Source organism: Temnothorax americanus, unplaced genomic scaffold (genome assembly GCF_048541705.1).
Source record: "Temnothorax americanus isolate GAGA-0224 unplaced genomic scaffold, ASM4854170v1 Scaffold31, whole genome shotgun sequence".
Lineage (NCBI taxonomy): Eukaryota > Metazoa > Arthropoda > Insecta > Hymenoptera > Formicidae > Temnothorax > Temnothorax americanus.
In genome coordinates this window covers 1,454,728-1,477,447 of record NW_027509453.1, presented here as the reverse complement: position 1 = coordinate 1,477,447, position 22,720 = coordinate 1,454,728, and the positions used below count along the sequence as shown (strand labels likewise).

At 42.0% G+C, this 22,720-nt stretch overlaps 1 protein-coding gene across 2 annotated transcripts; it reads left to right on the top strand.

Annotated features, from left to right (window-relative positions):
- The first annotated feature begins 1,319 nt into the window (after nt 1–1,319).
- On the top strand, nt 1,320–22,720 carry LOC143901018 (uncharacterized). 2 transcript variants are annotated; one of them, XM_077412914.1, is made up of 8 exons: nt 1,320–1,616; nt 10,490–10,536; nt 13,306–13,442; nt 14,534–14,749; nt 17,875–18,560; nt 18,700–18,893; nt 18,975–19,143; nt 19,533–22,720. In XM_077412914.1, the coding sequence occupies exons 2-8, from the start codon at nt 10,497–10,499 to the stop codon at nt 21,340–21,342; spliced, it is 3,252 nt and encodes a 1,083-aa protein (XP_077269040.1). In that variant the 5' UTR covers nt 1,320–1,616; nt 10,490–10,496; the 3' UTR covers nt 21,343–22,720. The 2 variants fall into 2 exon arrangements, with proteins under 2 accessions (XP_077269040.1, XP_077269039.1); XM_077412913.1 differs by having other exon boundaries at nt 1,322–1,616; nt 18,694–18,893.

Here is a 22,720-nt window from a genome sequence, read left to right as displayed (position 1 = left end):
TTTTGCGCGATGCGACATGACGTAATGTCGGGAATATGACAATCCTTACAACTACTTTATAAATGCTCCTGAAGAAATCTTCGCACTTGTATCGCACAGCGATGACGTATCGCTGTTTTCTTCAAATGTCACTCGTCGATAAGTGGCGTGCAAATTCTGCGTGTTTAATGTCACGCATTATAGCGACGCTTTAATCTCGCGCGATTGTCGCATAGAGATCCTGTTACTCCCTTCGGTATCGGCAACTATATCCATTTGACCCTGAAGAATAATTGATTGAAAACTCGATGTGACGGCCGTGCGCGGTGTCTCCGCGTGAGGATTACGAAAGATATATCCGTCACGAAAAAACCTACATTTCCTACATTTCACCGCGGATTCGCCGCGCCGCGCTGTCGCGATACGCGGAATCATTATCGCTCGGAACATCCTCGAGGCATGCGTGTCGCCTACGACTATTCCTACGGCATCCTTTGTCAAGATATTAACGCCCGACGTTCCACTTTCACTCGGCTCTTCTGATCGATCTCTTATACCTATCCTTCGTGGTGTGTACATACACTTAGGTTTCAGGTCGGTGACAGATGACGAAGGGATCGCGACGAATACGGAATACCCCGAAGGCAATGAAAGACCTTTGATGGAAGGTCCCCCTCCCTATTCTCTAAAGTACAAAGCTATCGTAGGTGTCGAATCGCATTATAAATGTCATGAAAATTTAACTGTTCATTTAGCCGATCCTCGACCGATTTTATCCACTCCTATCTGTCATCCGATCGCGCTCGGATCTTTCACAAAGCTCAAGCACCGGCGGTATTTAACGCAATAATACGCCGCAGGTATATAATTGCCACAGGTTATCAATTGAAATCAAACAGATCGCGACTGTAATCATTCACGTATGTCGGACTCGTTGTAATTATACGTCTAGGGGGCTCGTTGCGAAGCGAAACCGTGATTTGACCCGATGACTATTTGCAGGCCGAGAGCAAATATCGCGATTGCGTGTTGGCCGCACGCAGCAATGACCTTATAGCATCGATATCGAATCCCCGGGCTCCGCGTGCACGAGCGCGAGAGCGTCTCGTTCTGTCAGGTGGCGACGCAGGTGTCTCTCTACGTGCCGTGCCTGCTCGCCCAGTCTCTCTCATGCCTTTCTCTCCCGGTCTCTGGGTCCTTAAAGTCTCCAGTGGAATTACGCCTATGCCCCGGTCGGGCCCCAAAGACGCCAATGCGCCGTTCGACTCCCTCCTTCGGCCTCGTCGTCGGTCGTAGAAAGCTCTCAACCTGACGATGGTGGTCGGAGCGCAACGCTCCTGCTGGTGGCTTTTCCACTTCCATCGCGCAGTCTTCTGGCCGGACCGGACGCCGCGATCTCGTCCCGCACCCGCACGAAAAACCGTCGTCTCGTCTCCGTTGTCCGCGGTCCCACCGAAAAATCGCACGGGTATTTTTCCGGGCGCACGTCACTGTCAATTTTCCTCGACGAGGTGTTCGTACCTGTCATTCGTGATCGCACGGTATACTTGTGAATTTGCATTTCAAGTGCCAGTCGATGTGAGGACGGTGGATTTCATGAGGGATTAGCGAAAACCGAGCGGAGCCGAGAGAGACAGGTTTGATCGTCTTTTCATCTGTTTGCGTTGTGCGCTGCAAATTACGTTCGCCACTCTCGCCGGAGCTGCGTAACCGAGGAGACCGAACGTATTTTTGAAAAATACAGATTTAAATTTGTCCCGTTTCGGAACAAGTCTCTGGCAACTATTGATCTTGCGAAATTTTCACAACGTTGAATGTTGCTCGTTCGAGAAATGTTTCGATCCTTCGGTGAAACGCACAGTGTATCTGTATGTTTTATTAATTTCGAGATTATATTGGATATCTGTGCGCGTTACTCTGCTCGAAAGCAAAGAAAGCGGAGCGCCGCAATATTTCGACAAATTTTATGAAATTTGTATTGCCTCATCAATCTTAATCACAGTGTTTATTTAGAATAGAAGGAGCTCTCAGCTCCTACCGCAGTCAAAATATCATTGTTCTCTTGCGACAGTTTATGCACCGTGCGAGACCGTTTCGGTTCAAGATAGCCTAAAGAAAAATTCAGGAATTCGTTATCCCTAAAACGATGAATTTGAAATGCTACATCTTCAATATATTTATTAGTTATATATAAACATAGCGATATTGCTACGAAGTACAAATAATATACGCGGCTGATGAGTCAGATTCATTCGAGTGAACAGAGAAAAGGATCCATAAAAATGAGGAACGCGAGCATTAAAGCGAGTCGCTTCGAAGACCGCAATAAAGACAGGACTTTCGCTGCTCGTCGCATCCTGTGCGCCTTCCTGCCCCCGACGTTTTTTGCATCTCGATAGCAATGACAACGAGAGCAAACTGCGGTTTTATCATCGAATTTTACCACGTTCGATCACTTTCCACTCGCACGTTTCCGCTCGAGCGAGTGCAGAGTGGCGCGAAATCGAAAGGGCCGCGCGAAATCCCGCCCAAAACAGGCGACAACGCAATCCGATCCCTTTGCGCAATGTTTCCCCATCGTCGAAGTAGTCGAGCGAACATATATCGTTCCAGCGAACTCACGAATTTCTAATCTGCTCGTCGGGAATCGCGAGTAACGAGAAGAGAGTTCGTTCGGCTTAAAGACGTATACTCGGTCGCCGCACACGTGCGACGGCATGCGCGCACCACACACACATGCCACGGCACGCACGCATCGAGTACGCACGGTGCACGCTCGCTCCTCGAATCTCATTCCCGATGAAAACTTTCGTCGGTACTTGTGGTAATTTATTCCAGAGTATTTTTACCAGAGCAGGAACTGAATCATACGTTGCCACGAAACCGCGAGAAGAAAAAGTTTTCGTCTGAAAAGGACCCTGAGAAGATAAGCAAACGAGCGAAATGATTAGCTAATTTGCACGACCCCCTTCACCCCCCCTTCTCTCTTTCTCTTTCTCACATAAATTTTAATACATTAACTATCTTTCACCGACCCGCATGTGAGAACACGATCGAACTGATGAATATAATAGCCTTATCGATTTATAGGGCAAGACATTTCTCGAGCGCCTTAACTTTTGATCGAGTCACGATAGCATTCGCTGCGTTCTTATTGTGGGTTTATCTAAATCAAGAGTTCACCTCGTACACCTATACACAACCGACACCGACTTCGTCGATTAGGTGGAGTAAGTTTTCCGTATAGCCTCGACGGTACCCCAATGGACCGTTCTCTCTCTTTCTCTATCTCTGCCTCTCTTTTACCCGTGCGTAATTCATCGCCTCGCTCCGTCCAACGCGTTCTAACGCGTCCACCACGTTCACTTTCAATCGGCGGATTCCGCGAGGCGATTGTATACACGTTCGAATGTGAATTTAATTTACGCGAGGAGCGCGTGTTAGACACACGACACGCCGCCTTGCCAGCTCTTCTTAATGAGATTCGCTCCTTTTCTCAATTCCATATCGCAACTAAACTCTAACGCGCTTAAAACCCATCGCGGCGCATAATTTCAGCGTTTCTCTCAAAGCGGAAAATTTGAGACGTTAGAAACTATCTCAGTTGATTCTCCACAACGTTCGTCACGATTATTCAGTTTGCACAGCTTCTCTCCGTTTCTGTGAGGACCACGAAGTATCCATATGTCTTCGTGAACGGGCCTGCAATACCGCAATACGCGCGAGAATTTTTGCCGCGCGCGAGCTTCGTCTTGTTACGTAATTATAAAAAAGTTTCATAATCGCGCGGACCGCGACCGGCCCATTTTCTCGGCGCGACGGAGGGCGCAGCAACGACAACGACAACAGCAGCAGCAGCATCCGCAGCAATAGCATCGACGGCACGTGCTCGCCCGTTTGCGGGATCTTTTTCATAAACAATATTGCACCGCGCCATGGCGTTACGACATAATCCACGTCCGTCGTCGCGGGCAAGCGCGAGCGGCTTTCTCCCGATACGACGGCGGAAAAATAAACGAACGACTTCGCCATAATCGAACGGCCGAATAGCTTTACGGCCAATCCGTGTGACTCGCGATGATCGAACGAACAAAATTCCGTTTTCGATCGGTCATTAATGTCGCCGGATGGATCAGCATGGCTGGAAAAGCAATTGACCCGGGAAACATTTGCGACTATGCGCGCAGAAAATGCGCGCGGGAGAAGTGAAGCGGCAATAAAATATCTTCTATATATTTGACCACCGCAATAATTAGTGAAGTACGCTTCAATTGGGAATAATTGCATGGAAGATAAATAAAATTTTAATCACCGACGATGGAGTTAGGCGTCTTAACTGTCTCGGGGTATACGGTAACTGTTACTTTATTATCTCGTACCCGCCGGCACGTCTCGCTGTAAATAATCTCTCAGGAGGTAATCGCATTCACGAGGAGGAGAATTAATAAATGAGAGAGGATAACCCAGGCGAAGGCGTATGCGCTTGGAGAAAAAACGTGTAAATACCTCCGAGTGGTACACAAATAAGAATAACGGAATGTGCAATAAGTTACCGCTAATCCCTGTCAAACAAAAAAATCATTGTAAAAAGTCGTCGTATTATTTGGACATAGATTTCATGTATCCAAATTTAATAAGTGCTCTTTAAAAAAAATTATTATCATTGAAATTATAATTTAATATTTATTATAATTTACTTACTATAATTCACAAATTATTATAATTAATATAACTATTGATCAATCGTTCTTTTCTATTTTGATTGTATTAATGTCTTTGAAAATAGAATATACACGCATATTTTGCAGAAAATTGAAAAATGAACTATACAAATATCTTAATTGTTTGATAGAAATCGGACTTTTGAACGCTCATAACGTTTTGCCTGAGGATAAAACGAAATTTTGACCATCAGCACTTTCATAGTAAGATAACCAGACTGACGGTCGAATGTGTCAACGAGTAAAAAGTATGTCACATCTCCTGTACGCGACGATGTTGCGAGAGTCTACTTTCGATAAATACTCATTTATTTGGCAAACATAATTTCATGGCTGCAATTAAATAATTTGTAACACAACACGTATTTTCCTATTACTATTATCATAAGATCATAACCCTAAATCGTTCCAATACTTTTACACTTGCTGCAGATGTCGAGTTACGTACGAATAGATCGAAGAAGCCGCAGAGAGCGATAAAGTACATTGTATAACTTATATAATAGAGTTTACAGTGCGGTAGGAAGCGTCGTATCGTAAAATATCTCTTATATGAACCTGCATCGGACCCTCATTGTACTCTCCTCTGAGCTCTGTAACGAACAATCGTTCGCACGGAATAGGAAGAGCGGGAAGACGGATGGCGGCGCGCCGGCTTCACGACACATTAATCGCGCTAATTATACACGGAGCGCAAGTCTCTTCTTAAGGGAGAAATTCGTAGGAGACGGATTCGTTCAATTTTTCACTCTCCGCCCGCTCTTAAATAATAACTTTCGAATAGTTTCGCCGGCTATCAAAATAGCATCTATTCGCGCGTTTATTCACACGTTATTCGCGCTTACGTAAAAGCCTCGTAATGAACCGTGCAGGGTTATTAATTACATTGATATTAATAGTTAATCCGCGTGGAGAATTGTTACACATCGAGAACCTATCAGAAGTAGCGAGAACCTAACTTTTTACATCGTCAATTTTGGTAACTTGCAAGATGTTCTTTGGCAGCCATTGCACTGTCCGATATATTTAGGTAAATAAGAATAAGTCTTACACAATAAATCGGTGAAACGACGCAGTTGATGCTTTACGGTCGAATAAATTTTATTCTCAGCCGAGAGTGAAATCATTTATTCCAAAGCCGGTTCTCTCGTCTCAAGGAACGGCAAGAACGACCGAAACACTTTCTGATCAGCTTGATCGAACGAATTCTGAGTGTTGCTCAATGACGCAGTTTCTAATCAAAGGCTGAAATACGAGTTGAATTTCGATCAGCTCGTCAAAAATCAAAGACACATTTTGAGTGCGATTCCAAAATTGGAGTCGCGGCGAATCGATATAGAAATAACGGCAATTATTTATTATCGCTTTGTTGCGCAAGAACGATTGATCTACGATAAACGATTTCGATTAGTTCAATTCCGTGGTCATTGGAGCGTACGCAGGTGTTAGAAGCTAATTTCCGAGTACTATCGTGACCGTAAGCTATTTATGTATCTCAAATCTATTCATTAAATTTTATTTCGCCTTCAGGAAGAAGTTAGACGTATTTCTTTTACATGTAAATTATTAATAACACATAAAATTAACGAAACATACTCTCGCAAAAAGCACACATAAATGGATTATGGAAGAATTTCTAAATTCTAATAGGAGAAATCGTTCTAGTGTCAGAACGGAAGCTCGGAACGTGGAAACGCGATATATTGGCGAGATATGATGAAAATTGTAATGTTTTAAATAAATCTAACACCTTTTTAAAAGCCGGCAAAATTAAAAAAAAATTTTGCCGAGATAGGTAACGTTTCATGGTTTTGTTTAAAAGAAAAAAAAAGAAAAAGTATGTTTCAACAAAATGTTTTTATAAATTAATTTTAATCTTTCTGTCTTAATATATCTTTATTCGATGTTATGCCATTTATTTCTGACAATAACATTTAAAATTATTTATAATCTGCTTGTCTTTCCAATATTCCAGACTTTAAATCATTTTTGTATATTCAGACGCGTTTCAATATTTAAATATGATATAACGTGTAAATATATATTCACAAAAAAACATCAATATTGGCCCGATGCGTGTTTACTTGATTCTGGGCACAGCTGCACAGAATTTCGTTTTATTTGTAGCGCTCAAAAGTTCCCGATGCGGCCCTGGCGTTCGTCCAAGCAAATTCAACGTTTCATACTCCGCAACCAGATAGTAATCTAATTTACGAAAGATATTTCTTTTTTACGCGCACGCACGACCAGCAGCTCTCGTTACGATTATTAACATTTGTTCTCTGCATATGTTTGCCTTGCACAATCGCACACTTTCTACGTACGAGGCAAACAATGCTTGCAACTAATACAACAAACACTCTTCTTCAGCTATGAAGCACGATTGAAATAGCGAGAAGCGTAATGTTCGTGACTGATCCATTGATCTGACGGATTACGACGGATTATATCCATTTTAAGCAAATCTACTTTATAGAGATACGATCATACTAAAATAAACGTATCTGATCTGATCTGTCTGTATTCATTGCTCTGGATAAACAGGCGAAATACGCTACAAAAATATCTGTATTTATAGATATTTTTGAAATTTGTAGCTTTAACTTTTTACAAAATATCTGAGTCGTTTAGTTTTTTATCATAAATTTTGCAGAGCAAACAAAATTGTATCCATAAAATATATTCTTATCTCAATATCTCTTGATATTTATGTTCTCTCTCTCTCTCTCTCTCTCTCTCTCTCTCTCTCTCTCTCTCTCTCTCTCTCTTTCTCTCTGTAAATGTCAATCGCTGTAAATATCGCCTTTGAAGGACATTGAGATACATTACTATTATCAAGTCAAGAAATTAATTATGCAATCCTCTAAAGTATAACTAATATTTTTTAAGATTGTGCATTTATAACAGGCATAATACACAATCTCATATTTCCGTTAAAATAATCTGAATAATGCTCGTTAACAAGAGATAGAACAATATCTAGAAAGATAAAACCAAATTTCCTTATCGGAATTCCGCATTATCGCAGTATGTAATATTAACTCTTTCGCTGAATTTTGTTGCAGTCGACATCAATTTTTCTCGATCGACGATTAATTCAATAATACAGCTCGAAGCGACCACTCGAATAGCACGCATGAGGAAATGAAAGCTTGTGCTGTTTCGGCATACTACACTTTTGAAGGCTATCGACTTTTGCAACCGCACCTTAGCGCAATGCTTAGCATTCCAAAAACTTTGTTTATTATAGCCGGAAAAATGCACAGAAGTTTATATAAATTATTATAAAAAATTAATTCAAAAGTAAAAATATTCAAGATATTGTTCTTTACTCTCGATTAAAAAGATACTATAAATAATGTATGTCTCTCTATAACTGTTTTGTTTTTTAATTAATATATTGTCTGGAAACTTTTTCATTATTCAAGAAGTTTCAGAAAAAAAATTCTTGAATAATTCAAGCAAGGTTGAGAATCTTTAAAGTGCGCATATTTCTGCGCACTCGCCAATCCGATTTAAGAAGGTGAATCAATTGAGCAACTGGTGGTACCAGCCATCACTTCCGGTGACCTTTAGTGGGCGTGGGTGACCGTTACTCGCATGTGTCGTAACATAAAGTAGTTTACCGTAAGGTAACGTTATACTAGTAACATATTTCGCGTGCATCTCGATAGGGAAGATTCTTTCGGAAAATGTTCGATAGATGATAGAAACCGAAACACATGCAAATTATGCTTAGAGATCGCATCTTTCATTTCTTATAATGCATAATTAAGAAATTGGAGCCTTCTGGCAACATAATAATCCTCCGTCACGCACCAAAGGGTGTTATGTTCACACACACACACACACACACAATATGCAAAAAATATTACATATATAATACCTACAAATATGCCATAGAAAGTAGATAAATACAAGAAACGCTGATAAAAAAAAATACCCAGCAAGTTACATAATAACGTGATTACAAAACGCAGCAGGTATTATATTTAGCTGAATAAAACTTGGCCGTGTCGAATAAAAATTCACAAATTTTATTACGATTCGGGCCTAATTGGCGCAGCTTCCGGATGAAACTGATCTATAATCAGGAGAGGATTTCCCATGCCCGCCTGAGAAACGCGAAAAACTCGTTCTTCGCGTTGTGACACAAACAAAAGGAACAATTACGAAAACTTGTGTAACTGAATAATGTAGTCGTGTACGGCTGCAACGTGAGGGAGGTATCCTCTCTCTTTCTTTCCTATTTTTACAGAAACGATAAGAATCTGTTTGGGAACTGGAGCGCGATAGCGCGCTTAATTAATGCGAGCACATTTCTGTGCGGAAAACTGAGAAGAACATAAGAATCGCGTGTATTTACGTTCGAAAATCACGTGTCGTCTCTCCGCTTAATTAAAGGCAATAAGCGAGAATTGAATTCGCATCCTGTTGCGTATCTCTGATCATTGTAATTGATATTAATTTGCATTAATCAAAGACTGGACACATAGCGATTTTATAATATTATGTTCGTCAATGAACCTAGTCTCAATCTGATTAGATCCGATGACTCAAGCCTCGTTAATGGCTGACCGTACAAGTGTATGGCCAGCACAGAGTACATTCGTGGCATGTAACTATATCAAGTCCACGATTGGTAATCTAATTTGGTACTGGAAGGCTGCAAGGTTACTTTCACCAGTACAGGCGAGAGGGGAAAAAAGAAATAAAATCTCAAGAGCCACGATGCCATTATGGAATGTGAATTATCGACGGTGATCGAAAAATCAAGGCCATCCGTTACATCTACGAAGTAGCAATTTGCGGCAAATTTAGATCAATTTCAATAAACCTCGCGCAAGTAAAAGTCGTGATATACAAGATACTACATGTGATATACAAGAACTATAAGTACGATGTATACGACTTCATTAAAAATTCTAAGGCGATTTTAACCTCCAGAGTAAGAGATGGCAGACCCGTTATTACAAGAACGCATCAACCATCGCTCGCGTGATGATCTAACGTAAGTTATTGAACCAGCGGATTACCGCATCGTGAATCTTCTTCGAAAGATTCCATCACCAAGTGCTCTCTAAGTAGACCAGTGCGCTCCATCAGGAGCATCGATAGACTCCAATAATTAGACGTTCGCAATCACTACTGTAAAGTCACACTCGATTACGTGATCGCGCATTTATATAACACCCGCATTATCCTTGCATTATATGGTTAGCAGTGGTGACAGCACAGAGAAAGTACCTATCCGTTCCCATATACTCGAGCACAGTCTATACGCGCGGTGCTAAGGCACACTACTTTGATTATGCTCACCGATGTACAGTGCCGTGCGATTGTTATTCAACACCCTGCGGAATTCAACTAAAATTTCGCAAGTAGAAACCTCGTCGCCCTCTGAAATATCTTGCGCAAAAAACTGACGACAGAGACATTTCCAAAAACGCCTCATGTATATATATATATATATATATATATATATATATATATATATATATAAAATCGAAGACAATATAAATTAATAATTATCTATGATTATATTTTAGAATTAGATATAATCCTATATACACGCACATCGTAATTTCAATAAAATTATTTGTAAATTATACATTGAGATTTTAGCGAAATGATAAATTAATATAACTCTTTTTTCAAATTTTGTCAAAGGTTTTAATCTCTGAAATTAAATTGCAGCGCAGGTCAATTAACTAATTAAATAATAATATAACTGTTCCGTTACTAATGTAATTAATGTAACTATAATGTAATCAATTTATTTGTTACAGTGCCAATATGCGGGAGAAACGATGGCTGCTGCTGCTCGCTCTGTACGGTAAGCGCAATTTCTGTAGAATCTGATGATTCTTCTTTTCACGACGAATCATGATTCCCCGGATACTAAACGGAGCTTGACAGCGGGACTTTTACTCGATTTCTACTATTTCTTGAAATCCTGTTTACCGTTCCGCAGAAGAAAAAATCTCTCCCCTTGTCCATCTCGCGATCCACCGTGATGTCGCGTCCTTAGTATTTTTGGACTTTCCACGGCCGCGGAGGAATGCCGAAGAGACAGTGGACGACTGCAATACAAAATAACGGCTACCTTCCATAACAAATAAACCGGAATTTAACGGGACAATAAGTTAAATGCTGATATTAGCACAGATAAAATTTGGTATAATAGCTACTTAAAATATTTTGTGTCTAAAAGAAAAAATAATTAATTTAAAAATTATAAAATATAAATTTTTCTCTCACATTTTGCTCGCAATCTCATAAATGTTAATTAAAAATTCATAAAGAACATTTCACGGATCATTAAATATGTACTAAGGCAAAATGGATATTTTGATCGAATTATCAACCGAGAGACGAGAGAGATTAATCTTTAAAAATTACATCAAGCACATTTGGTATTCGTATTGCGATTCGTGGCTACGTGCGATTCACAAAAATGCTTTACAGAAAAGTTCCACGAAGAAAGAGGGTCCCGTCGTGAATGCCAAGAGGTTTCCTTTGTCTTGTCGCGAAGCATGAAGCGTATAATCTTAAGAGTCCGAAAATTCCGGATAAGATACTCGGCAAACACGGGCATTAACGTCATCCGACTTAGCGCGGCGACAAAGAAAAGCTCAGAAGATCCGATAAAGACGGGAATTCCGTGGAAGCTGTCTCGCCCAGGAAAGACTACGTCGCGGTTGTTTGCAAACGCATACTGCGAATTCAAGTCGCTATCGACCTGTTCCCCGCCCGTAATACTCATTGGAGCGGTTTACATCAGTCACGTGACGCTGTGTGTTAGCATTTAGAATGCTTTCTGACATTTTCGCCGGTTGGGCAACATTCTATCCGTCCGAGATCTTTAAAACCCCACTTAAAAATCACGAAATATTTTAGAACGCCATTCTTACGGCATCGTAAACTTTTACGATGTTAATTAGCGACGCTATATTAATCTCATGACGATGAACGCAATTTTCACATCTTGAGCGTCATTACGCATCAGCGTAGATACCGCACGTAAAGAGTGCACGTAAATGCGTTTCGTGTCGCGCATCATAATTTCTTAATGAAGATCATCGCCAAGGCGAGAGAAGACTCCGTCACGCCCTTCGAGGAAAGAAAATGTCAGATCATTCCCATTCGATCGAGACCACGCGTCGGACAATTGAATGAAGCAATTTGTTTACACACCGACATAAAAAACGACGACGATTTCGTCACGAAAAACGTTTTATCGTATAACGTTTTACAAGGAAGGAGCACGCCCACGTTAACATTTCCCACAAACGGAATGCGAGCGCGTTCCCATAATTCATTTTTATGCAACGCGCCGACCCGTACGGCGCGGCGCGGCTCTTTATCGATCACAGCATGGAAAAGTATGATCCCGTTATACGATTGCCGGGCCTATCATACACATTTTCAACATCACTTTCGAGGACATCCACTTTCCGGTCCACGAGCAGCGTTCACGTCGTCGTCGCGCAACCCTAATCGATTCAACAAAGGCGCGAACATGTTTTTCCTTATGTATGTATGTACGTGCACCATGCGCGAGAATCGTGTCGAAAATAACGGGAGCGGGAGACGCGGTCGTAAAAACAACGACTGTAAGTCTTATAAAAATTATTGGTCGGTTACTTGGCTGCCAACTGTTTTCTGCATTCTAAGTTTTGCTGATGATTATTCAAGTAAATGTTAACGGTGGAATTTATATTAAGTCTCTTTCTTCGAGAGACTGAAGCCAATACATTCGCGGCGTGGGAATTATCGACATCGTCTATAAAGATATACATCGGGAGATAAATGTCATATTAGAAAGCGAAAAACAATTTCTGCGTTGATTTACGCTTCGCGGACTGTCCACACTTTGCGTCTTAATTCCTCAGCTGTTAGGTCTCAAAATAGCCTTGAACTACTTCAAAACAGTCGCAAATATGATTCAGTAGCAAGGCTTTACGGAGCCACTAATATAGGCTGGAGACGGCACTTTGCTTCTCTCGTGATTTTTAGAGATAGAGATGTAAGTTTGATATACCGAGATAAAAATTAAGAGAATTTGATTAAAGCAAGAAATCATGAGAACAAAAATAAATAAAATAGACAAATATAGAAACCTAGTAAAAATCCATGTGGAATATCCATGATTAATTGAAGATTGATGCTATGTATTACAAGCTTACCGCATATGTGGCTCATGTATTATAGATCGTAAATCAACAAAACGTGGAAAGGAAACGATCAATAGACAGCCTTGATCCGTTTAAGAACAATTACCCAACCGAATGCGCTCGGTCGGCGAGAGAAAATTGCAACACTTATGTTGGGTTCTCACCACACTGCTCGTCTAAGTTTTGCAACGCCGACGCTTCTTCGCGATTTACGTAATTCGCGATGCGTGATGGCCTTTTTCCTTAATGTATCAGACTCATCGAGGCCATCGATACTCCTCAGGCGAGCAAACCGAACTATATTTACCTCGAACGTGCGTGATTAGTCGCGCAACTGTGCACTGTGGAAAGAAAGTCATGACATCGATCCACGTTTCCCGATGATTTTTACGTTCTCATTAACAAGATCGCTCTTTTACGCGTTTTAGGAATATTATTGGCCCACGCCGTCTCCGCAGCACTCAAGACCAGGCCAAAATTTAAAATTGCGACAACTTCCACGTCAACGACGACCACCACGACCGAGGAGCCTCACGTGGAAGAAAATGATCAAGTAAATTCGGAGGTATGCTAAGAAAACAATCATATTTAGAATAGATCGCAAAATAGTACGATTAATTAAACGTTATCTAATAGCTTTTAAATCAATAATTGTACAAATCCTGATATTGTGTTTTCAAATTAAAGACGATTACGATCAATTTTGCATTATCTCGAATTGACATACGGTCCTAAATCAATAATTATGATCAAAATAATTTTAGTAATTTCAATCTTTGATATTATAAACAGGAGTAAAAAATATGCTTCGTGTACTTCCTGCACGTTTCAATGAAAACGATTAAACCAAAATTATACCGATATCATCCTTGTTCGAAATCGTGCGATCGTCTTGTTCAGGTTGCACGACGTAGGCGAAACACGATCTATCGTCGATCGTTGCAAAACCAATGCCACAGTCACGACGATCGTGTACCAAACGAGTTCTCATTTCGCCAGTGCTTCTTCGCGAATAAAAGGGGTCTTGCAAATGCAACACGACATAAATTAGCCGGTAATACATCTTGGAAGCAAGCTAGAGCGCATTGACCATCGTGATAATATAACGATAAACATCGCGTGTCGTGTTCCAAATCATGAAAACAGCGCTGCGTAAACTCCTATATGCCACGTAAATCCGGTTTAACAGCGCGTCTCAACTGTATTTGCATCTGCGTAGGCGCCGTAGCACTTTGATTAATGTACGCCGGCGTCAAATCAATTAACGTTCACGTAAACTCACGCACGACAGGTTCACCTTCGCGCACAAACGAGCGAATGTGACATCACATCAGATCGAGCTCGAGTGCTCATCCCTAATCATTATAGCACGACGTAGCTGCCTCTTCAAGCGTGAAATAACTTTTCTACAAGATATCGGTCTATCAGACCGCGCTCTTTTCCGTCCACGAATACACGGAAACTGTCATTACGGTAAAATCGGTATATCGAATCAAGGGGCCGTGTTTTCCGCAGGAAATGAAAGCCATTTTATCCGACATAGTCATCACGTTTGTGATAGGGTAATCTTAAAATTTTCAAATCCTTTGTCTTTAATACTATTAGCTTCGTCATTTGGCGAAAAAGAAAGATATTGTAATTCACTTTGCTTTTCAGACGACAACACTCGCGACCGAAACCAACGGAACGACTGGGCACACTTTGACGGGAATCCCACAGATCGATTACATATGGGATCCGAATCTGCCGCGCGAGTTAAACGGCTATAATCTCAGTGATTATCCATTCTATAATAGTATACCCGAGGATATAGATTTCAAATGCGACGGCCTGCACGACGGATTCTACGCCAGCGTGCCGCACAAGTGCCAGGTAATTAAAATTTAATTACACTTACATTATAGAAATACTATCTAATCGAGAAAATAAGTGGTACCTCTGGAAAGGAAGAAAAAAGTAACGCGAATTTCTACGCCGAACGATGGCCGTTATATCGAGCGATGGAAATCTATTTATTAAAACATTGATGCTGCTGCGTTTGCAATTTGAACAGGCGATAAACTATTATAGAATTATCTTTTCAATAAAAAATCTGTGCAAGTAGAAACCTGCACATTGCTTCCTCATAGTTTTTAAGTGTGCAAGTAGAAACCTTTGCTCACAAAGTTTCCTCTATTTGTTTTGGCTTCCTCATAGAGGAAGCCACTTCATATACAATTCGTTAAGATTTGGTTGATCAGTTCTGGAGTTATAGAAATTTCGGTAAATTTGGCACAACATACACACATACATACACACATACCGACATTTTTTAAAATAACGATTTTTCGACGTTTTAGAACATTCTGAACACATTGGCAAAAGCAACTTAAAAAAAATTTTTTTTTACGAAAACAAAGCTTCCTCTATGAGGAAGCAAAAGATACCGATTCTAACGCGGTAAAAAGAAAATCAAGAGAGTTGTCGCCTGAATCAATTCTAAAGAAAGATCTTTCTCAATACGGCGATGTTTATTACTGCCGTAATAAACAGGTGTCAATGATCCGAGAGCGTTGCCTTCTAATTTCTAATGTTGGCGGAAGATATAGTGATCATTATTCGACTCCATCAGCGATCGGTCGACGGTCGAAGGCCTGATTGATAAGTTGACATCTGCGCAGGCAACCACGAATGAAAGCGAGTTCTCGGGCAAGACACGAATGCAAAAAAAAATGCGTATCGATTGAGCACACTTTTACCAATCATCGCATCGCTGAGAGCGATCGTTTCACCGCGCGCGAATTCCGGCATCGCGGGTTTGACTACATAAAAACGAACGATTGAGAAATCATCGTTGCAGATTCATTCGCGTCGTTTGAATAAAACAAAATTACACAGTCCTGATGTAATTACTATAAGTGGTAAGCAGTAATTATTGCGATTGGGTGTGTGTACCAAGGACAAAGCGTGATATTTATTATACAAAATCGAAAGGACGTGGGCGCTGCAATTTAAATCATCGCGATGCCAATTTCTGATACGTTCGCACTCATATGACAAAAATACTCGGCGAAGATAGACCTTGATGATAGTCATGTAATTGGCAATTGCACGATTAATCAAAATTTTGCGATAAACATAACATCATGTACATATAAATCTGCCAAATGATATCATCGCGACGGACATAGATTGTACGTTAATGGAATAATTGAAGTTGAAGTGTCTCAAGGAACGTCAAACAATTGATTGGTCATCGTGAATATTTCACTATCGTTAATTGCAAAAGCAGCAAGGTAAAAAAAATCGATATCGAAAGTGAAAAACCTTTTGCCGGCTGCAATAACAAGGTCACTGTGGAAAGAAGCTGAGGTAGAGGACTTTCGTGGTCCGCTACGCTTCCCGTCCCTGACCGTTCCGCGATTCACGTGCACTCCTAGAATTGTGAAAGCGATTGCAAAGTAGCCCCTTTCCGACCGGACTCGGCTCGTTTTCTTATCGATCATTTTCGCGAGACTGTAGAGAACGAATGGAGCATTGTCATGCAAATGTTAACGAGCAGAGTTCGTCGGCCGGGACGTGCTCTACGCGGCGCGTCGTAGAAAAAAAAGGAGGATGTCGAGAAGACCGGTCATCCTGTGAGCTTTGCGAAAGATTTGTCGCGAAAGAGAAATTGGGAAATAAACAATTAATTCGCCACTGGGGTTTCCTGTCAGGAAATCACTTGCGATCGCTTGGATGATTTTCTAATCTTTCCAGCTTCGCGGGCGAAATTTACAATTGTAATGATCCTGCTGATTAATGCGCGCACTTCCGAACGTGATCGATGTAGCGCCGTAACGTTTATGAGGACGATAACATTCTTAACTCGCGATACTAAGGAGATCCAAAAGATTGTGTGAAAACGCTCGTCGGAGCGTTCTGAAAGATGCGTTCTGAATAATTCTAACACTTTAGTTGTCATGCAAATAACCGCGATTTATTCTCCGGCATTCGGCATAGAGGAAATCTCGACCGACCGAACATTTTGCCGACTTTCCACCGTAAATTCTTCACAGAGTTGAAACTATCGGGGATCGGAATCTCCGAACGTACAATAGTCTTATATGTGATTCATTCAAAGAAATTCCGATAATTTTGTTGAATAATTGATTAAATCAGTTCAATGTTTCATTGTAAAAAAAACTAGGAGATCAATATTGTGAGGAACAAGAATAAATTTTTAGTAAAGTTGCAACGATTGTAACTGTAGGTACTGAAGTTATCCTGCGCTGCATATGCGTGTGAGGCTCGTTAGACGCACGATTAGACATTCGATGATCGTCTGACATTTACATGTTACGAGTTGAGTAAGATTCATGATCTATTATTGGCAGGGAGGGGGGAATCGGAGCTTCTCTACTTTTTACGATCTAGGGATCTCGGTGAAACGGTGCCGGACATTTATCGAAAGGATGTGCTCTGAATGATTCTAGATAATTCCCCTAGATAATTCTACGGCGTTTGCACGTTCCAGATAATACCACGGGGCCCTCACACACACGCGAGTCTTTTTCATTCGTGACCGTACCGTAGAATACACATTTATGCGACTCCGTGCCAATTATTCGCACTCGCACACACGCGGCCGCCGTGTGAAAGTTACGTGCGGTGGCGTGCGGCAAGATCGCTCGCGTTCGTTTGCGGTGAAAAGTGTGCTGAAATCGTCATGTCGCCGACGTTTCGTTACCTCGTGAGGACAGCCGACGTAACGAATCGCGAGCGAGATTCGCGCGGCAGGCGATCAAAAGGAAAACGATCGAGGGCGCGTTCAAAAATCTCGAAAGTCTGACGCGCGGCGCCGATTTGCCGCCCACTTTCACCCATCGATCGCAATTCGGTTTCGTAAACGCCCAACGTCGAAATCCATTCCGTATTCTTAATGGCCATCGTTATCGCAATTAACGGCGCGCAATTCTTATCGATACGGCAGACATGTCCGGCGATAATTCTAACGTCGCACGCGTGTTCTCCTCAAGGTCTACCATCACTGTCTCTTCGGCACTCGCTACGACTTCCTGTGCGCCAATTTCACGGCGTTCGACCAGAAGACCTTCATCTGCCACTTCGTCTCCGAGGTCGACTGCGCCAATTCGAAAAAGTATTGGCACAGGAACGATGCCCTTTACCAAGCTGCTACAACTACGACGACTACGACGACTACCACGACTACCGTGGCGCCGGTTACCGCGCCGACCAGTCGAGCGGCTGTACGCGATCGGATTCCACCCAGAAGGAGACCTCCAGCGAGAAGAAGACCCTACGATTACTATGAGGAAGATTATTATGACGACGAGTACGGTCGCCCACGTGACTTTGTCGGCCGAGACGATTACGAGTACGATGATCGGAAGTACAGACGGGATCGGGATCGTGAGTTCAGGGATCGGGACCGCGATCGTGACTTCCGGGACAGGGATTCGTCGGCGCGCGGTAGAGACGATAGGGATCGAGACGCCGGTAGGGACAGATACTCAGGGAGGGGAACTAGAAGAGACCCACCCAGGACGAGGAATCCGCTGGAGGACGATTCGAGACCTCGGGGAAGGAACCCGGATCAAGGTATCAGATCTACGTCGAGAGAGGTGGACGATTCAGATGTGTACGATAGACGCCCGGAGTCGAGAAACAGGGATACCGATGAACGAAGATATTCCGATAAAAGGTGAGAACACGTTGATCCTATCGAAAACCACTTCGACATATCTTATATACTATACACAACCACACTTTTAGATCTTGCATTGTTTGAACGGTACACACTTACGAAACCTGATATTACATTGTGTTCGCGTCAGATATAGAGATGATTACGACGATAAGGAACCTGCAGCACCTTCGGCGAGCGCGTCGTCTAACACGGAAGGCCTGGTGAAGCCGGGTGCACCAACCAGCTCGGTTTATTCGAGGCCAAGAGCGCCACCGAAGATTCGGCGACCGGTACCACTTTCGGAGCAAGATAAATACGCGTACAAAACCACCCCCGCGCAGCCAATAGGTAGAATTTACCTGAAAAGATTTTCGACATTGGAGAAGTTAGTAAAGCACTTAATGAAAAATAATTAAATTATGATTAAAGAGGAGCCACGACAGAGACCGGCAGATTTGGAGGATGATTATTACGAAGACGAGTTAGAAGAAGTCAGACCAAGCAGGAGGCCGCTCAGAAGAAGACCCTCGTACAGGGACAGAGACAGAGACAGGGAAAGAGATTTCTATGAAACTCGGGACCGGGATCGTCCCCTCAGGTAAGGTAACGTACACAACACCGATAAAGTTATACTCAACGAACTAAACTACTAAACAAAATCATATTCATAAATGAAATTTATTTTTAAAAAGAGTAATTGTCATTGTGATTGAAGCAAAGTCATGAATCACTAATTATATCTTATATTCATTCTAATGATAACATTAAAAAATATATCGTTAACATACAATTATTGACATAACATATCTTAATATATTTTGTCATCAAAATTTTCACATAAAATTCTAAAATTCGTTTGTAACGAATATAAAAACAAGGGTGTTGTGCGAATCAAGCTACAAAAGTTTAATGCAATCATTGAACTTCACACTAATCACTGACAATAATTAATATTACAATTAATGATAATAACAATTAATGTTTTAGAACTCGTTATCATACATCGCCAGAAGAAGTAAGACCCAGGACGCATCAGGATCGCTCGAGGGATCGTTACCACGATCGAGACAGGGACCGAAATAGGGATCGGGCTCTCGATCGTGGAAAAAATCGCGGTCCCGAGAGATCCTCGGATCGCGATTCGCGAGGAAGATCGCAAGATTCCGACAGACAAGAGCGACCGTACTCGCCTCGGCTTCTCGATCGCGAGCGAGACATCGAACGATCGCGATCCTCTTCGAGATCAAAGGATCTATCCGACACCACTGAAGTATCCAGAAGACCCAATTCGTACGATCGAACAACCGAGAAAACCACCACTACAACTACCACAACAACTACGACGACTTGTTTACCAGAACAACTTATTCGTAAACCTGAGGAGGACTCTGAAGAGACGGTGACCGATCGAACGGAAAAGCTATCTTATCCGGAACGACCAGCCAGACCTATTCAAACTCAAAGTGGTCGTGTGGTGGACGATACTCAGGTGGGCGATATTCAGGATTATCACAGAAACTTGTCCGAGAAATCTCAGAGAACGTCTCAGCAGGTAGATTACCAAGATAGAGACCTGGAAGGTAGAAACGTGCAGAATCAACATCAGGTCGCGTACCCGGATGAGTACTCTTCCGAGTATTACGACGAGCCACTAGAAGAACCACCGTCTCCTCCTCCACCTCGAACCACCGTTCGAATCGTGAAGAGGCCTTTCCTACCGTCTCGAGGCGGTAATCCCAATCCGCGGGGATTATCACCGGTCGGCTCTAAAGCATCGCAATCGCCCAGAAGAGACGAAGAAACAACAACCGACCACCGAAGCACTTTAAGCAAAAACGAATACAGAGGTTACTACGTACAAGAGGAACAAGGTGACGGTAGAAGCGTTAATCATCAGGAGCCATCTCTGAGAACGGATGATAAGCAAACGTATGACGCTTACAAAATCGTTCAGAGCGATCTTCAGAAGAAACAACGGCAAGACGAGTACGATAGCGCGATATCCAGACCAGCTACGCTACGAAAACCGATAGAGAAGAACAACGAGGAGGAAGTCTCGAGAGGCCCGGAAGATCTGTCGAACTCCTCCAGAGGATACTCCACTCAGAATCAATCGTACGATTTGCGCAACCATCAAAACGAGAATCTAGCGCCTAAATGGATAGAGAATTACTCGAGCGAGAAGCACGCGAATGTCGGCAATGTGCCGACATCCTCGGGTTCCCCGATCCGCAGCAAGGTAAGACTTTCCTCCGCCGAGACCACGCCGAACATCTACAGCTCGACGTACAGGAACGAAGACATTCAGGATCTACCGTCCGGACCGGGCAGCTACAGAGCGAAGCAAAGAATCAACGAAGTGACGCATCGCCTTCAGGATATCCCCGAGAGCGAATACGACGTTACCCTAAATGATGCCCTGACGCCGACCTTGCTTCAGGAAGCCAATTTGCCGAGCGGATTCGTCCTGCCTCTTCACAGACAGTTGGGTAGAGATACCGTGCTACAGCCTTCCGAGAACAACTACAAGCTCACCAGGCCGATTAATCAGCAGCAGCAACAGCAGCAACAGCAACAGCAACAGCTGCTGCAGCAGCATCAGCAGCAGCAGCAGCATCAGCATCAGCATCAACAACATCAACATCAAAAATCGTTCGTTCCGAGTCCTCAGTTCCTGCCAACGAGCACTAACAATAACGATCGGAGCCGAACGGTGTATTATAGGACGCCGGAGGCAATACAGGTCAGCGGAGCGCAATACAGACAGAGACCATGGCAAGATTACACGGCGTACTAACGAGATATACATCGTGATATACCAATTACGAGTGTTACGGAAGGAAGCGTTTGAAGTTTCACGAGGCGCACATCTTGCCTCACGAGCGCTAAACGACTAATTTATACTGCCACCGATCGATTTAGGAAAGGCACTTTCATGGAAGAGAAACGCTTAGTTCTTTTATGAAACTGGCTTTCCGCGAACGGACCCATCGCGTTCGACCCTTAGCCCTGTTGCAATCAGATGATCAGTGTCTTTCATTCCAAAGAACGCGCGAGACGCACCCGTCGCGCCGCTCTGAGGGTAGAAAATAATCTGCGGACGATTCAGTTATAGGTATTAATAGCTCGCGTGATTTCGGGTCGATATAAATTATTGGAAATTAAAAAGATTGGAAAAGGGACGAGATTATTGTCAATCGCGAAGTGGCGCTACGCCATATATAATAATTCAACACACACAGAGAACAATGAGATATTAATCATCATGATACTTATCGATACTCATTATTATTCACGCGTATTGCGATGAAAAGCAAAGGCAGGATTAATGTTCAACGATAACACCGATCATAGATAATTCGTTCTGAGATCTTCGCTAGAAAAATTCTTGAATGACTACTAGGTCCATTTAAAATCATGTATAGCACCACACAGACGTTGTAGCATACGTCATGTAATAAACTCGTTTCCTCTGAATTAGCAACGTGATACAATAACAGAACTTAAAACGTGATACATTCTAATAACAATTTAATTTGCGATATTAATACATGTTATTCATATTAATCGAAATCGTCACGAAGGGTTCAGAAGTGCTGAAAAGATATCACCATTTTTCTTAATTATAAACAAACTTGTAAATAATCCTGTAATTCTATATCTTATGCACATACGTTCGAGTTAAATTTGTGCGATTCAAAATATGTGGTCCTCTATGAAAAAAATACTATATATAAGTTCTATCGTCGAATTCGATAGCTATTACTAGCGGATAAGTCTTCCTGAGCGTATATCTTGTCTTAAAGCTATGTCGATATTTACGTATGATATAAAAGAGTGAGGAAATATACTTACTTGTTATTCATTGCCCCTCTTTACACTTTGATGGCTGTAATATACAAATATACCAGTAACATAACAGTAATTCTAAAACGTTCATTTGCAGAATTTTTGAAGACCTTTATTTTTATTTGTACTTTATAGTACGAAATGACACGAATTACACAACGAAATATCTGCCATTATGAGAAATTCATAAACATTACAAGATCAAAAAATAATCGTAAAGACAACCAAATAACTTCGTACTAAAGTTTAAAGCGACAATTTTTTTCAAATAACCTTAAATAACGCTGCTACTTACACTGCCTGTTAATGTGCAAAATATATAGGGT

Coding starts and splice junctions, on each gene's coding strand:
- LOC143901018 (XM_077412913.1), top strand. CDS start 10,497: ATGCGGGAGAAACGATGGCTGCTGCTGCTCGCTCTGTACG. Junction 13,443..14,533: donor ATGATCAAGTAAATTCGGAG/GTATGCTAAGAA, acceptor TTTGCTTTTCAG/ACGACAACACTCGCGACCGA. Junction 19,144..19,532: donor GACCGGGATCGTCCCCTCAG/GTAAGGTAACGT, acceptor TTAATGTTTTAG/AACTCGTTATCATACATCGC.